Here is a 16,694-nt window from a genome sequence, read left to right as displayed (position 1 = left end):
ATTACAGTCTAGTAGTATGAAGAAAAAACAAATTTTAAAGTATAAACATTAACAGTCACTTAGTACTACGGTCTAGTAGTATTGTAAGTGAGAAGTCTTAGATTTGAATTTTGTCAAAGGCGAATTTGAACCATATTATTGCTAGCACATTGTGAAGCTAAGCTAAACCTTCCCTCTTAGTGTAGATAATATCATTTGTTCAAAAAAAAAAAAAAAGTTTAAACACTAACAATTATTGGTGGGGTTATGGGTTTGGTTGACTTGAAGTGGCACGGAGAATGGACAAACAAAAATGTATGCTTTAATTAGGTATAGCAAATGTGTCTTATTTGTTGTGTTCGTATTGTTTTCATGTTATACTCGTTATCTTTATGGGTTATGTCGTGTTAAACTCGTTATCTTAACGCTAACATGTGATCCAATAACAACCTGATTCATTAAAAGGTCGTGTCGGGATAAGACTATACAAGAAATTATTATACCTAATGTCTAGATCTGAAAAATGATATCTTATTGGATTTTTAATGAATGACCCGATAATAACCCGACTCGTTAATCGGTTCTTAAAGGGTGACTTAGTATCGTCAATCATTAACGTATCGACTCGGAACCTATTATTTTGTATCGTTTAGTCTCGAGTTAATGGGTCATCCACAAAATTATCATTCCTACTTATCTATACTACTATATAAAGCCGGAAGCCCATTTGGGATCATAGGCTTCACCAAAATAAATGGGACAAAAATGCCCACCCAAACAAAAAAGTTCAAAAGCAGCCCAAAATAATACAGGGGCATTATCGTCATATAAACAGTGTTTTTTAATAGGGTAAATCTTTGTTTACTACCCTCATGTTTCATGGTTTTCAACATTTAGTACATCAAGTTGTTTTCATCCAGAGTCCTACCTAAAGTGTCAATTTTGGGACAATCTCATACATCCGTTAGTCAAACTATTAACTCTGCCGTTAACTGATGACGTGGCGCCCATGTGGGCAATGACTGGACGTCACGTGTCATTAAAGGGTCCACATGGAATTCAAAAATCTAAAAAAAAAAAAAAAACACATACACCGTCTTCTACCTTCCCCCAACCTATCCCTCCCATTCTTTCCTCTGCAACCCCTCTTATTTGCACACCCCCTATCGCTCATCTCCACTCACGAACTTTGTCAGATTGACACAATCGCCCAAAGCCAGAGGCATCTGCGACCTCAGAGCCTCCAATTCCTTCTTCTTCGCCGTCACGAACCTCCAGAACCCATCTTCAAGCATAACGACTTGAGATTCATCAACAACCCCTTGCTGTCGTCCACCTCGCAGTACTCGTCGTCGTTGCGGACCCTCCATATTCTTTACCCTCCTCCTCTGCTTTCTTCCACTTCCAAACCCTAAAAAAACCAAAAAAAATCACCTTTTATTGCAAATGGGCATCTTCCCCAAGCCCTAAAAACCCCATTGCTCAATCCCCACCCAAATTCAACTCCAACCCACTTCATCCATGGCCGCATCTTCCATCTCCACCCATTTCGTCGCATTAGCTTTCCTCGTTTTCTTCCTCAGAACCACTTCCTCCCCCTCCCCCCAACGAGGTCTCCTTCCTCCGCCTGCTCGAGAAGGTCTCTAATGACTGGGTCGTCGAAATCAACAAGCAAGTAACCTCCATGGTTGAGTTCCACCTGGAAAAGCTTCAGGTCAACGATGTGGGACTAGCGGCCATCTCAAATTGCTTGGATCTAGAGATTCTGCACCTGGTTAAGAGCCCCGAATGGACCAATGTAAGATTGGTCTCCGTCGCCGAACTCTGCAAGCTGCTAAGGAAGCTTCACATTGACGGATGGAAAGCTAATCAAGTAGGCGACAATTTGAAGACGAACGGGGTGAAGCCGTGGAGGGGTGTCGGGTGTGGGGAAGTCGAAGGGGTTGGGGTTTTTTTTTTTTTTTTTAATTAATTATTTTAATATTTTAATTTTGGGCGAATTTTTTTTTTAAATTTTAAATTCCACGTGGACCCTTTAATGACACATGGCGTCCAGTCATTGTCCACATGGGCGCCACGTCATTAGTTAACAGCAGAGTTAATAGTTTGACTAACGAATGTATAAGACTGTCCCAAAATTTACACTTTAGGTATGATTCTAGGACGAAAAAAAACTTGATGTACTAAATGTTGAAAACCATGAAACATGAGGGTAGTCAACAGAGATTTACCCTTTTTAATAATTAATTCTTTTTGTACATTTTTTTTTTATATATAATTAGTATCTTACAATGGACTAGTAATAATGTGATTCAATCAATTGTTTATTAAATACTATTTTCTCTAATTTTAAACACATTCAAAATGTGACGACCTGTCCTCAATTCATATATATTTTATCCTCAAATGTGTGAAAATGACGATTGTACCCTCGAGTCGTAGTGACGTGAATGTACGTATATGGTTTTAAATTATTTTCCTGTTGACGTAATTAAATCATACTCGATGTCACAAGAGTGTTGACGTGATTTAGGGCTGAATTAGGTTCGTAACGAAAATGTTACGAATAAATGATTGTGTAATTGGGCTAAGGAAATGGACCAATCACCATACCTCCCACTTTCTTGGGTCAAATTAGAATTTTAGGCTTGTTTTGGGGTCAATTGTTAGCCCTAAACAAGCAGCCCAATTAGGGCTTAAGATCCCTTTTATCTATGCCCAATCCAGACCACACGCACACACTCACACACACGTACATATTCTCATCCTTTCTCTCGATTTCCATTGCTTTCGAGAATGGTTTCTAATTACGTATATATTTTTATTTTCTGGGAAACTATACGGATTTTACGGTGAGGGATTATTACTTTTGGAAAGAGAAATGGTTTTGAAAAGCTTTGTTTTTGCCCGCTCACGTTTTCTATTTTGTGCCCCTCCAGGTTCTAGATAGAAGTGCATGTTGGTGGCTCACGAGAACTCTACAGCAGTTTTGACAGACATCCATCAATGTAGGGTTTCTTTCATACCCTATATAATTAGTATATAGCTTGCTGGACTGCACATTGGCACCTACGCTCTGATACCAAACTGACATACCCCGACCTAAATCGAGGCATGTTGGGCGTCACGTGATGGAGACGTAGCCATGTGCGCAGTGAGGAAGTGACAATGATATGAAGATGTGAGAAGTCAAAAACCAATTAATTAATGCACACAAGACAGGTAAATAAGTGTGGGAAGAAGTGTTAGAGCGTAGATACTTGGTGAAGTCGCCTACAGACTTGAGTTACCTCCAGAATTATCACGGGTGCACGATGTTTTCATGTTTCTATGCTTCGTCATTATGTGTCTGATCCATCACACATGATACCTCCTCAGCCTTTAGAAATTAATCCAAACTTGAAATATAATGAGGAACCAATGACGATTTTAGATTAGAAGGATAAGGTTCTTAGGAACAAAACTGTGCGCATGGTGAAAGTTTTGTGGAGGAACCACTCGATGGAGGAAGCCACTTGGGAGATGAAGGGCCATATGCGAGATATGTATCCACACTTATTTTATGGATATTAGTGGTTTGTTATGTTAGTGTATAGAAATTTCGGGAACGAAATTTTATTAAAGGGGGTAGGTTGTGACAACCCATCCTGAATTAATATATATTTTATCCTCGAATGTATGAAAATGATGATTGTACCCTCAAGTCGTAGTGACATGAATGTACATATATGGTTTTAAATTATTTTCCCGTTAACGTAATTAAATCATATTCGATGTCATGAGAGTGTTGATGTGATTTAGGGCTGAATTGGGTTCGTAACGAAAATGTTACGAATAAATGATTGTGTAATTGGGCTAAGGAAATTGACCAATCACCACACCTCCTACTTTCTTGGGTCCAATTAGAATTTTAGGCTTGTTTTGGGGTCTATTGTTAACCCTAAACATCCCAATTAGGGCCAATTAGGGCTTAAGATTCCTTTTATCTATGCCCAATCCGGACCACACGCACACACTCACACACATGCACATACCCTCATCCTTTCTCTTGATTTCCATTGCTTTCAAGAATGGTTTCTAATTACGTATGTATTTTTATTTTCTGGGAAACTATACGGGTTTTACGGTGAGGGGTTATTATTTTTGGAAAGAGAAATGGTTTTGAAAAGCTTTGTTTGTGCCCACTCACGTTTTCTGTTTTGTGCCCCTCTAGGTTCTAGATAGAAGTGCTTGTTGGTGGCTCATGAGGACTATACGACGGTTCTGACAGACATCCATCAATGTAGGGTTTCTTTCATACCCTGTATAATTAGTATTTAGCTTGCTGGATTGCACCTTGGCACCTACACTCTGACTATGTGTATCTACGCTCTAACACTTCTTCCCGCACTTATTTACCTGTCTTGTGTGCATTAGTTAATTGGTTTTTGACTTCTCACATCTTCATATCACTATCAGTTTCGCACTGCGCACATGGCTACGTCACCATCACGTGACGGCCAGCATGCCTCGATTTAGGTCGGGGTGTGTCACAAAATATCTTAAAAGGCACGTAGTGCCGGTTATAGAAAAAAAAAGGTTTTCGCGCGCGCATAATAATGTGATTCAATTAGTTGCCAAATGATTGATTTTTTTTTTGTTAAACAAATGATATTATCTACACTAAGGGGAGGGGCGCGCGTGCATGAAGGCTAGTAAGTTCTAACCTAACATCTTGTTTTGCATAGGCTACCTAACCTAGCAGTACGCACGTGCATGAAGGGCTAGTAAGTTATAACCTAGCATCTTGTTTTGCATAGGCTACCTAACCTAGCATCTTGTCTTTGCGTTTCTAGTTAAGTAACATCAAGCATAACTGATTATGTACAAGAAAAGTTTACATGATTAATATACTATTATATTTAGCTTTTTTATTTTCAAGAAACTTGATACGGGACCTATTAAATTTGGGTAATGCTAGGAGGCCAAATTTTTTAAACCAAATGATAGATGATTTGATTATTAATTAAATGTCGATTAACATACTTATTTCTCATTAGTGACACATCATTTGGTTTACAAATTTGGTTTAAAATTTTGGTTTCCCTAGCATTACCCATTAATTTTTGTGTCTTGACAATTTTTTTTTTTTTCAAACATCGTTAACTGTTTTGGGAGCATGCTTACTTACATGGTATGGACACGAGAGGGAACATTTATGAAATAAAAAATGAAAGAAAATGAATACGCATGTGATAAACATATCTTCATTTTTCACGTGTCATACCCAAAACTAATAGAACCCATCTACTTTTTCATTTATTTGGTTATTATTAGGATCCAAAGATTTCAAGCAAGGCTCAAGAGGATTGAAGGCCCAAAAGCTTTATACTGTCATACAATTTTTTTTTTTTTAATACACAGTCATACAATTTCGTGATAATCATATTTATATTATACATATTTATCTAAAAAAGTAGTAGTTAAGCAAGGTTTTAATTAATTATCATGTGACGCCAACCAAAAAATATATCATGCTAGATTGTGCACATTCTTTTAAACACAACACCTACCAAACTCATATGGAACCCAAGATATGTAGTTTAATGGGGCTTGCTTGAGGGGTTGAGATGTGGAAGGTTACGGAGGTCCACAAGACACATGGGAAACTCTTTGATACTGGAGACATTGGCATACTTGGGAGTACCAAAGTCCAATCCCAACTTAGAGTGATCCTATGCTGGGTAAGCAAATGACATATTTTCCTACATGTTATTTTAGTCGTGCACTGTCATTGGCCCCCACTCCACTACAACTTATCTTCCCAAGAAACTTAATCTTGCACCAAGCTATTTCATCATGTTACTGCACTAGACATATGTTACCCATAAGCATATTCCTACTGCAAAGCCATCTCAACTTTTGGTCTATAGGTTGCTAAATAAATTCTGTTCCACTTTTTAACCGTTGGAAATAATATATTTTCAGCATTCCTTATTATCCATAGGACATATAGAGGTTCTAAGCCATCCATTTACTTGCTGGAACAAGTAGTTTCCAACACAACTTTCTACCCAAGAGAAACAAAAAAGAGTCTTCATCCTTTGTTAAAACAGAGCAAGGATCAGAAGCAAACGAGGAGATCATGCTCAATTGCAAGTAGGGGATACACATTATCTTAGTTGCAGGCCTAACCTTAACCCTAAGTTTCCCACTCTCCTCACTCCAATGTTTTCCTTCATCTACTACAAAAATATCAAATCTACAGACCAAACCTTCTCCAACACGCCATTTCAACCTTATGCTTAGAGAAGACCATCTTTATTTTGTTATAGGAATGCTTTTTTCCTGTTGTAGGAATTCTTTATCCCTGTAGTAGAAACTTTTCTTGATGACTGCAAACCTTCCAGCAAACCGTAAAATCCAGGTTTAAGCTTTCTCATTTCACGAGAAAACCCAACCAGCCACTACACCAAAACGGCTCATGCACTTTCATTTGCTAAACTTTGTGGATTTATAGCTCCCGCAATTCAAGCTTCCATGCCAAGCCTTTTTTAACGTTAACTCATAACTTCAACAGTCGCATGAAGCATTTCAACAGTTGCTAAAAGAATATCGACAACCGCAAGAAACACCTTAATAGATCATCCTCAAAGCCATCAGAAACACTCCATCAGTGATGAAGCATTCAACATAACACCAAACCAAGCACCTATAAGCTGCTGGAAGAATAACAAAGCATTCATTCTCTAGGACTTGTTTTTCCTTCGGGATGCTTTGTGGATAATTCTCGCTAATTAGAATGGGCACATGAAAGAAACGATATTAAACTGGGCATGACACTCAAATTAGACTAGAGCAAGAAATGGTAGGTAAGCAAAGCTTCAAGTATTCGTCTAGGTGTCAGAATGATTTTCTGACCCCTTTTTCTGTCTTGGAGTCTCGTATTTATGGACTTTCTAAGCCTTGCCTATGGATAGATTTGACCTTCATTGTGTGGCTTTATTAATTGACGAAAGAACTGGGACTTGATATGTGGCTTGGTTCGTGATTTAACTCCATCAATTAATATTTGATTCAATTAAATTAAAATCAAAAAATTCATTTCCGCCAAGTGTTGACACGTTTATTTCTTGATGACACATCCGATATGGATGAGTCACATCCATGTATACGATTTGTGAGACACATGGCGCATGCCACATAAGCCATGATATATCGAAACTTTAATCTATTGGTGAACATTTACTTCATCAAAATTTCGATATTTGCAATATTTTGCCTTGCACAATTAGTTTGATATATATCCATCTTAGTCTTGCAAGCTAAGATTCCACAACAATAACCACAACTAATCTTCGAAACTAATAACAAGTGTCAAACATCTAACAAGGGTCCCTTGAGCTAGTAGAGATATACACATCCACATTAATTTGGATAACCATTCTTAGTATCCTATCAACACCTCAAGCTCGGAATTCCTCAATGGAAGAGCTGGGTGCAACCCTTTGAAAATCTAAGATGCCTATAAAAGATGCTTTCCAACTACTCCACGAATTGACTCTAGGGGCACTAGGCAGGGTAGTTGCTAGCCTCATGCCTTTGTATACATTTCTATGGGCATCTTGTCGATATGTTCAGTTGGCATATGTTGACATCTGTAGGTATGATCATTCAAAAACTATTGACATAAGTCGACATGCTCGTTCAGAACCTATTAGCATCTGGCGACATGCATGCAATATGACTTGACAAATAACCTTAGGGCTACCAAGGCTTGATTAAATACCAATTTGCATGCTCAACTGTCCAAAAGATTTTGCATGTTGCGCTATTTGTACTGACCCACAATAATATTCCTAAATCCGCCACTAGTACTAAGATGAGTGTTTGTTGGATGAGACATAAACTAAGCAACAAATGCAATTTTTGGACTAGTTAAGGTAATATATTGTAAGGAGCCCAAGAGATGCCGAAATTACTTGTCATGTTTCAAGGTGCAAATCCCGACGACATTCTATTAGAATCTCGTGTTTCCAGTCATGAAAATGACTTCTCGAAGTCAAGTTGCAGAGGTCACCGAAAGTCGATGATGATTGGGGGAATTAGACAGAGAAGACACCAGTGAAATGAATCGTTCCGATCCAAGGGTTTAGGGTTTCGGCATGTAGCGGCTCAGCGGATACAGTAGTTTGAACGAAAAATTGAAGTGAATGCCCTAGGCCTTTTGTAGTTGGGCCTTGACTCGGATCCGGCCCATTTAATACTCCGCGACCCATTTGCGGAAACACCCAATTTCCCAGAACCACGAGGCAAGAACCTCTCTCTCTCCCTCTCTCTCTCTCACTGTTATTCTGCAACACCCGCCATTGACAAGAAAAAAAAACCCTAACCTGCTTGCTTGTGGATTTGAATTCAGAAAGGCAGCATCTGACTGGGTTTTACAGGTTATATGGAAGATTACACCCTCGTCGCGAGAAAGTCCTGCTTCGGCTTGCCCACTGCATGCCCCTCATGCTTGACAGTCTACTTTTACCTCAAATTTGCCAAAGTTCCCTTCCGCTTAGATTTCAATCTTACCTACCCCGACTCTGGTAATCAAATCTTTCCCTTCCCTGCAAATATTTAATTTAATTTGATTTTATTCTTTTTGGGAGGGTTTGGCAGGTTTGGTGGTCTGAAATTCGTTGCTGCTAATTTTTTGAATTGGGGCTTTATTTTTACATGCATTGAGTTGATTGTTCCAACTTCCATGGCATATGGGTTTTGGATTTGTTACATTATTTATTTTTTGAACTATATTATCTACGCTAAACCTCATAATAAACTAGCAATAATGTGACTCAAATTCGCCTTTGGTAAGAATTGAACGTAAGGTTTCTTACATACAAGTGAAGAGGAATGGCTTGCTACTTGAATGTGTTCTTAATTACCAACTTCTTTTTTATTCAAGTAGTTTTGTATTATATTGGCAACTGTAGGAGAGTACCTTACGTGGTAAGGGTACACTGCCACTGTAGGCATCCTGTGCTAACAATTCAATGACGGGTGGACAGAAACTTACACGTCATTATATCATTGGCGCGGGTCGCCACGGTGGCTGTGTACCCAAGCTACAAGTCCCTCTCCAACTTTTTTGGATGTATCGTTGGTTCTGTGAATGGTGCTTGTTATGTGTACAATTGGGATATATACGTAGCTAAACATATATAGGATTTGTGTGTTTGGTATGTATTTAAATGGGCTTCTTTGTATAGTTAAGGTATATCTTATGTAACTGGACAAACATGGCCAGAGCAATTGCCACTGTGTTTGTGCCGGAGCCTTGACATTGGCAACTGTTTCTTTTTTCACTTGCAGAATATATTTGAACTAATATAAGAATGAGTCTAGTTTCTATGGTTGCACTTCTGTTGGTTTATTGTTTCGCATTTATATTTTAGTATGCATGTAAGCGTGCACATATATATCAATAAGATGAAAATCATGGTATCGGTTGTGGCTTTTGTGTAGACAAAATCCCTTACATTGAATCTGGCGAGTATGTGATCTATAATAATGAGAAGGGTGGCATTATTGAAAGACTAAAAGAAGATCGCATCGCTGATTTGGACACTGAATTTCACACAATCCCAGAATGGATATCTACAAAGGCAATGATCAGCTCCTGGATTTCTGATGCCCTTACGTATGAACTCTGGGTGGGAACTGATGGTTGTTCTGCCAAAGAGATATATTATTCTGATCTCCCATGGCCAATTGGAAAGATTCTATTCTATAAGAAATTTTACACTGTAAAGCAGCAACTTGGGATTACTAATGACAGCGCTGAGAAAGTAGAGGAACATGTACTTTTTTCTCACTGACCCTACTACTTTGTGCTAAGTAATAAGTGCTGTCTTGTTTGATTATTATTCAAATCATGTGGTTTATTGATTTGACAAATTGATGGACAGATATACAGGAGAGCCAGCCTTGCTTTTGGAGCTCTGTCACGTCGGTTGGAGGAAAAAAAGTTTTTATTTGAAGACAGGTGATTTTCTATCCTATTCTAGGTACCTATTTCCTTTTACATGAAATCATGGGAACTGCTTGTTATTATTTAACTTCCTTTCTTTAGTACTAGTATTTTTTTTACACGAAAAGTGGCAATTAACAGTATCATGCTGATTATGTATCTACATGCATTGTTCCTTTTATGCAGGCCATCAAGTTTGGACGCAGTCTTTCTTGGGCAGGCACTTATCACTCTTCAAGCATTGCCAGTAAGTCATTGTATTTATAGGCAGACAGATTAGAAAAGTTTATATTAGCAATTAAACAACATTTGCGTTCTATTAGCTCAACTATATAGTTTAAATCTATTAAGAAGTTGAGATTCCAACTTGAATCTTGAGCTTATCTTGAATATTGGTATTCTGCATGAATTCAGATAACATTATTTGCTTGAATGGGAGATGAAAGAGATAGAAAACGCATGCCAATTTTAATTTGGAATGGTACCCTGATGTAGAAAATTAAGACCAGCACCATTGTCTTTATCCGTCCCTTAATTACTTTTAGCATTAAAACTTTATTGAGCTTACAGAACCTTGTGTAAATTTTAGTGCCCCTAGCGTTAATTCTAAGAGAAATATACTTCCATAGAAGTGAACATTATGCTTCTAACTTCCACCATCACTTCTACGAACTTTTTTTTTTTTCGCAATATAAAGAAGGGTATCCCAAATGGTCCTTGATGTTTTGGAAATCATAATTTCGTCCTTTATGCTTCAATATTTAATCAATTTGGTCCTTAACGTTTGCTCCCACACATCAGTTTGGTCCTTGCCATCCAAATCCGTTGAAAACTCTGTTAATGTGCTGACATGGCACATGTATGGGACTCATAACTACACTTCAGTGTTGCCATGTGGATTAAAAAAATATCAATTTGTAAAAATAGCTTAAAGTTTTTCAAACCATAAAGAAAAACTAAAAAACTGAAACGAAAAGGTAAATTAATAAACACCAACCCAAAAGGGCCAAAACTCAAAACTTCATCCACCATCGGCCCCCAACTCTGAACGCACAAACCACCTCAACCCAGATTGGACCCCTCCCTTGACATCACTGCCCCTCACTACACTCCCCCACCCACCCACCGAAAATCCAACTATACATTTCCCCAATCTCCAGACCTCTGTCACCTGAGATTTTCCCAGTTATCTGTGCAAGACCGACAAAAAAAAAAACAATCTGTGCAAGGCACAAATGCTACCTCTTTGTCTCTAAACTTTCTCTCCTCTCTACAACCCAAACAGAACCACCTTAATTGTTTTCATACTGATACAATAAATTGGTGATTGAATCAATTGAGGCACATCTTCTGTACAACTTCTTCTTTCCATTTTTTAGAGAGGGAGAGTTGGGGGGGGGGGGGGGTGTGTTTCGGGTTGAATGTGTGCCACATCACACAATTGTAACTTTAAACGAATTTGGACAAAAGGACCAAACTGATGTGTGTGAACAAACATGGAGGATCAAATTGATTGAATTGAAACACAGTGAATGAAAATTATGATTTTCCAAACATCAAGGACCTTTGTGATAAAAACCCATACATAGAATAAACATACAGTACAATATGTATAATTCAATAGGAAGCAGAATTCTTCGACTCTATTTTGGGTCAGTGAGATTAAAATTTTGGTCTGAACGACTTGGATTTCAAGTTGCACTCTCAGCTATCAAAATGGGAAAATCGGCTTTGATATATACACTTTTGCATCTGGTCTGGAACTCTGACTGAATTTGAGCTTAGGAAGAGGTACTACACTTATAAATGACAGTTTCAGTTGCAGAAGACTACCTTTTCCACCAAAATGATAAATTAAAACCAAAAGAAACGATACTGGTCTGAATTTACACTCAGATGTCAGTGTTTTGTGCACAAAATTCGGACCCCATAAATAACCCAGTTTCAGCTGGCATAAGACTCATTTCTATCAAAGTTAAAAGTTTGAACAACTAAAGAATGATACTTGTTCTGACCTCTCTCAGAAGCAGTATTTTAAAAGGCTTGCCTAGGCGGCCTCTGAGGCTGGGCATCAATGTTCCCGCCTCTGTTTTGAGGGAGTGGGCGGAAGGCTTCGCCGGAGCGCGTATGGGCGGCGGAGGCGCACCTCAGGGCATTCAGGGCGTTCTGGGCGTTTTTTTTCTTCAAAATCCAGGTTTTCTGAAATGTTTTCTGCCATTCTAGTTTCAACGAAGAAGAAGGAGAGACTTTCTCTCTCCAAATCCCATAAATTTCCATAATAATTGCTCCACTCAGCCTTTATTTCATTTTAAATACCCTATATATACTCCACTCAATCCTTTATTTTCCTTTAAATTCCCATAATTATTGCTTTATATCATTTTAAATACCCTATAATTACTACACTCAGCCTTTATTTCCTTTTAAATTACTTATAATTGCAACATTCAGCATTTATTTTGCTTGAAATTTTCCTATAATCGTGACCATTCATCCTTATTTTCCTTGAAGTTCTCTATAATTGCTTACAATAAAATAAATAATTATAACATTTTGAGACCATATGACAGTTTCCAAGTACAACTAGACTTAGTAATAAAGAAGATGATATTATCTTTGATTTAGTTATAGTTATATTTGTTTTTACAAAGTATTAAATTGTTATAAATATACTTATATATATAATATATATTAAAATTTTAGGTTCGAAGCCTCACGCCTCATGCCTCACGCCTCGCTCCTTGCGCCTAGGCTGGGCTATCCATTGGACGCCTCTGCCACGCCCCCGCCTTTTAATACATTGCTCAGAAGTCAGTGTTTTGGTCACAGAATTAGACCATGGGATTTAATTTTTGAGTTAGTGAAGTCTTGGAACCACTTTCGTAGATTTTCATTTTAACTTCCCAATTTGTATCTTTGTGTTCATCACTCAAATGGGATTATGCGTGATCTCCCCTTGGCCCTTCAGATTTCCTAATGGCATTATACTCTCTCTCTCTCTCGCTCTCTCTCTCTCAATGGAATTATGAGCATTACATTATTTAGTTACCTCTAGTTTCAAGTATCATGCCTTCAATGTTCGTAGCCCAGTTTATATATTATTTTATTTTCTTTTATTGCCTCGCATTAAACTTGCCTCCTTACTTTTTATCGTGCATTAGCCTAGTTTCCATGTGACCTATGATCGGCTCTTAATACAATCATTTCTTTATCAATCTTTTTGGTATTTCAATCTTAGATAATCAATTATTATACTCACGAGTTAGTAGGAATTTGATCTTTGTACAGATGACTAAACTTGTGTAATTAATTTATTCATTACTATAATTGGTTCCACTGAATGAACTTGGCCTATGGGCAACACCAAGTTGTACAGTAGATTTTGTTCAATCTTATTAGTTTTGTGGAGTATTTGGTCATGATTCCTGACACTTTGTGCTTTTAGGAAACATCGGTACTGCAGAGCAAGCTTTTAGAACATGAAAACCTGGTTAAGTATGCTGATAGGCTTAAGTTGGAGTTCGTGGACTCAGGTTCACCATCTTCAGTTCCAAACTTTCGTAGAAACTCTTCATCAGCAGCTCCTAGAAGAGGTCCTTCAAACTCGTGTGAGATACTTTTACATTCAAGGCTTGTGTCTCTCTTTTTATCTTTTTCCATGCTATAATTTAAAGGATTTATTGCCTCTACCAAACCGGATCATTTTTTGCTCCATTTTCTTTTTCTTTAGTGAACCTCTGTTCTTATCGTGGAAAATTCAAGAGTAGATTTGGCTTGCACACATGCAGTTTCCAACACCATATTTTTGCTTTAGAAAACATAGTATTTTACTTCAGAGTGTTAACAGTTAGAAACTTGAGCAAGTTGCACATTAGGCCTCTCTTGAAGTGGAAGCTGCATTTTGCAGCTCGGAATCTGAGATCATGTGATACTTCCCACTTTCTAGCATAACTAATGCGCTGACTAATAGGGACATGGGTGATATAAATCATCTGAAAGAGGTAGGTTGTAGGTTTTTGATGAGCTAGTATCCACTTTGCATGTGGACTTTAAGATGCAAGTTTTCCAGTTGTATACATACGGCGACCTATTTGTATATACGGCATTCATGGGATTGAAGTTTTATTTAATCATATTGGTTCTATCTATGATATTTGTATCAGGGTCACCTAGGTCGCAACTTAATTCTCTCAATTGCAATTTTTCTTATGCTTATTTGTTATCAGGTTCTAAGCCCAAGAGTAAACCCAAAAGGGAAGAGACAAAGGAGGAGAAAAGTTTTAAGAGAAGGGCCAGATATTTTTTAACAGCACAGCTGGTTTCGGTTGTACTTTTCGTCACTCTCCTAAGTCGAGTTGATGAGGCTGACGTCGAGGTTGATGATGATGGGTATGAATAGTTGTGTTCTTCGCACCAGCATTTTTTACATGAAAACCAGCTAGGATTAGCAGCCTGACGACAGAGAGAGAATTTCTGTAATCCTGTTCTTTCAATTTTGTAGTATGACGTTGAAATTTTGGGAAAATAAGCACCTGTATAAATGCATGATATGATTTGCTGGAAAGTTGAAGTTATAAACCTAGAATTGGAGGTATTCTTCACCTGCAGGATTCCAATGTTCGACTTTTGAAGCAGTGCTGACAATTTGTAAATTTCATTGGATATGAATTGGTGAGAAGGGTTTAACTGTGATGCAATTTCATACTTTTATGTTTTTTGCCCTCGTGCGCTTTGTTTTTATTCTGTGGAAGTTCTTTGTTGATTTCTTAGAAAGAAAGTTACAATGTCACATATACAGTAAGACTGAATTCTGGAACCCATCAGGTGGGTGTGTTTTGACAGGGGTCATGTAGCTGCTAGGATGCATTTGGTTGACTTCTAGCCGATGTTCGAGCACCTGGATTAGGGTTTTGAACGTTTTGGTGCCTCGCCGAGCCATGTCGATCGGGAACTGCATCGGAGTAGTTTGGACTGCCTTGGTTGATTTTACAAGGAATCTTGTTGTCCAAATGAATTAGTATTTTGCTACGTTTACTACAGTCCAGGTTCTAAACGAAAAAAAGGCAGCACTTGGATTTGTTGTTCAATGGTGGTTATTCCGGCGTATGATTATTTTCGAAGAAGACACGATTGGGTTACGGTGCAGGGAAGACTCGATGACAAGACCTCGTACGATTTGGGAGGTTTATAAGTTTTTATTTTTATTTTTTATTTTAGTCAAACGATATATTTGTTAGATTAGATGTTAGATTAAAGAGTCGACAAGGTTCGAACCCAAGCCGTGATGCAAGGGTAACACTTCTCTCCACCACTGTGGTAGAGGCCCACTTGCGGGGGTTTATAAGTTCACCAGGCATGGTTTTGACAACCTTTTGTTACCAAAATGATTAGTGCAGATTTACTTTCCCAGTGACAAAAGGGCTGTAATTAGATTAATTATACCCATCAGCCAGCACACTCCGACCCGGAATGTCCACTAGGATTTCGAATTGAGTTGTGCTGGCCGATACCTGGAAGGTGATGAAGTCATAAAGTGTAGTGATGTGGAAAATGTGAATAAATTTAAACTTAAAGTGCCTAAATACAAGAGTGCTCTTGTGAGCGGGAATGAACCCATTTCACACATGATGACAAAACATAAGTAAAATACAATAAGGTAAAATAAGGATTATATCATCAAAGGTAGCCTCCTATACCGAGATTTGCCAAGAATCCTCGTCGATACGTAAACTCAGCTACTAAAACCTAGAGGGGTGAAAAACAAGGGTGAGTGGGCCTAAAAATAAAGTTTTATAAAACCTTTTTAAAAAAACATTATAACCCATTGTCGTAAAACAAGTATAGTTTCCAAAATATACATACTATGTATAGTATAAAAATCCTTACCATAGCCTGCAAAATCACAGAATGCCATACGTTGCAATATTGAGTAAATAAACACACAACAGCCAATATCGTATAATCTTGCATAAACAAACATGTCATATCAAGTGGTCATCGACACATGTTGACACACGAGTTCATGCAGAGATATTCTGACATGAACAAGACTAGGTGTAATAATGATATACGCTATAGTACTACAATCACATGAAGACTGGCGCTATGTGTTGCACATAAGAGTCGGAGTTACCTAAGGCAACCTGTACGACATGACTGGCACCTACAATGGATCTAAAGTGAGTGTATGGTGCGATGTGCACATACACGTGAAAGACTGGCCCTGGCTTAGGCGAGTACCAACACCAGTGCAACAAACGATGAGCAAATACCATAAATATAGTCATGTCACAACCATTCAACAATTCTAGTCAATATCATACTATTCATGACCATAAATATAATCAAGGCATCCCCTTATAGTAAGCTTACATGTGCATCCCGTAGGATTATTTAATCATTTCCCAACATTAAGGTATTTCTTATAAACGTTAATTTAATCATGACAATCGCATAGAGAATTTATTAATGATTGTATATATGGAAACTAACCATTATATATATAAAGAAAACACCCACTCATAGATTATGTCGTCAAGTCTGACCTGTTCGAACTAGAATAGTCGAAGTCACCAATAATAATCGCACCTAAGCATAATATTAGGACCCATTAGTAAAACTCCACTAAAACAATTAAATTTGGAAAAATGAAGTGCGGATTTGGAATCAGGGCGTTGAAATACACTATGGAGGGTCCCCAGCATATTTTACAAAAAGT

At 37.9% G+C, this 16,694-nt stretch overlaps 1 protein-coding gene across 2 annotated transcripts; it reads left to right on the top strand.

The window, feature by feature from the left end:
* The first annotated feature begins 8,247 nt into the window (after positions 1-8,247).
* On the top strand, positions 8,248-14,699 carry LOC137731904 (mitochondrial outer membrane import complex protein METAXIN). 2 transcript variants are annotated; one of them, XM_068471158.2, is made up of 6 exons: positions 8,248-8,552; positions 9,472-9,806; positions 9,915-9,991; positions 10,163-10,223; positions 13,422-13,584; positions 14,203-14,699. In XM_068471158.2, the coding sequence occupies exons 1-6, from the start codon at positions 8,411-8,413 to the stop codon at positions 14,373-14,375; spliced, it is 951 nt and encodes a 316-aa protein (XP_068327259.1). In that variant the 5' UTR covers positions 8,248-8,410; the 3' UTR covers positions 14,376-14,699. The 2 variants fall into 2 exon arrangements, with proteins under 2 accessions (XP_068327259.1, XP_088544286.1); XM_088688160.1 differs by having other exon boundaries at positions 8,270-8,552; positions 13,422-13,606.
* Positions 14,700-16,694: the final 1,995 nt, after the last annotated feature.

Source organism: Pyrus communis, chromosome 16 (assembly GCF_041283825.1).
Source record: "Pyrus communis isolate YQ-2024b chromosome 16, ASM4128382v1, whole genome shotgun sequence".
Classification (NCBI taxonomy): Eukaryota; Viridiplantae; Streptophyta; class Magnoliopsida; order Rosales; family Rosaceae; genus Pyrus; species Pyrus communis.
The sequence above is the reverse complement of the archived record's forward strand: the minus strand, read 5'-3'. Positions and strand labels throughout refer to the sequence as shown.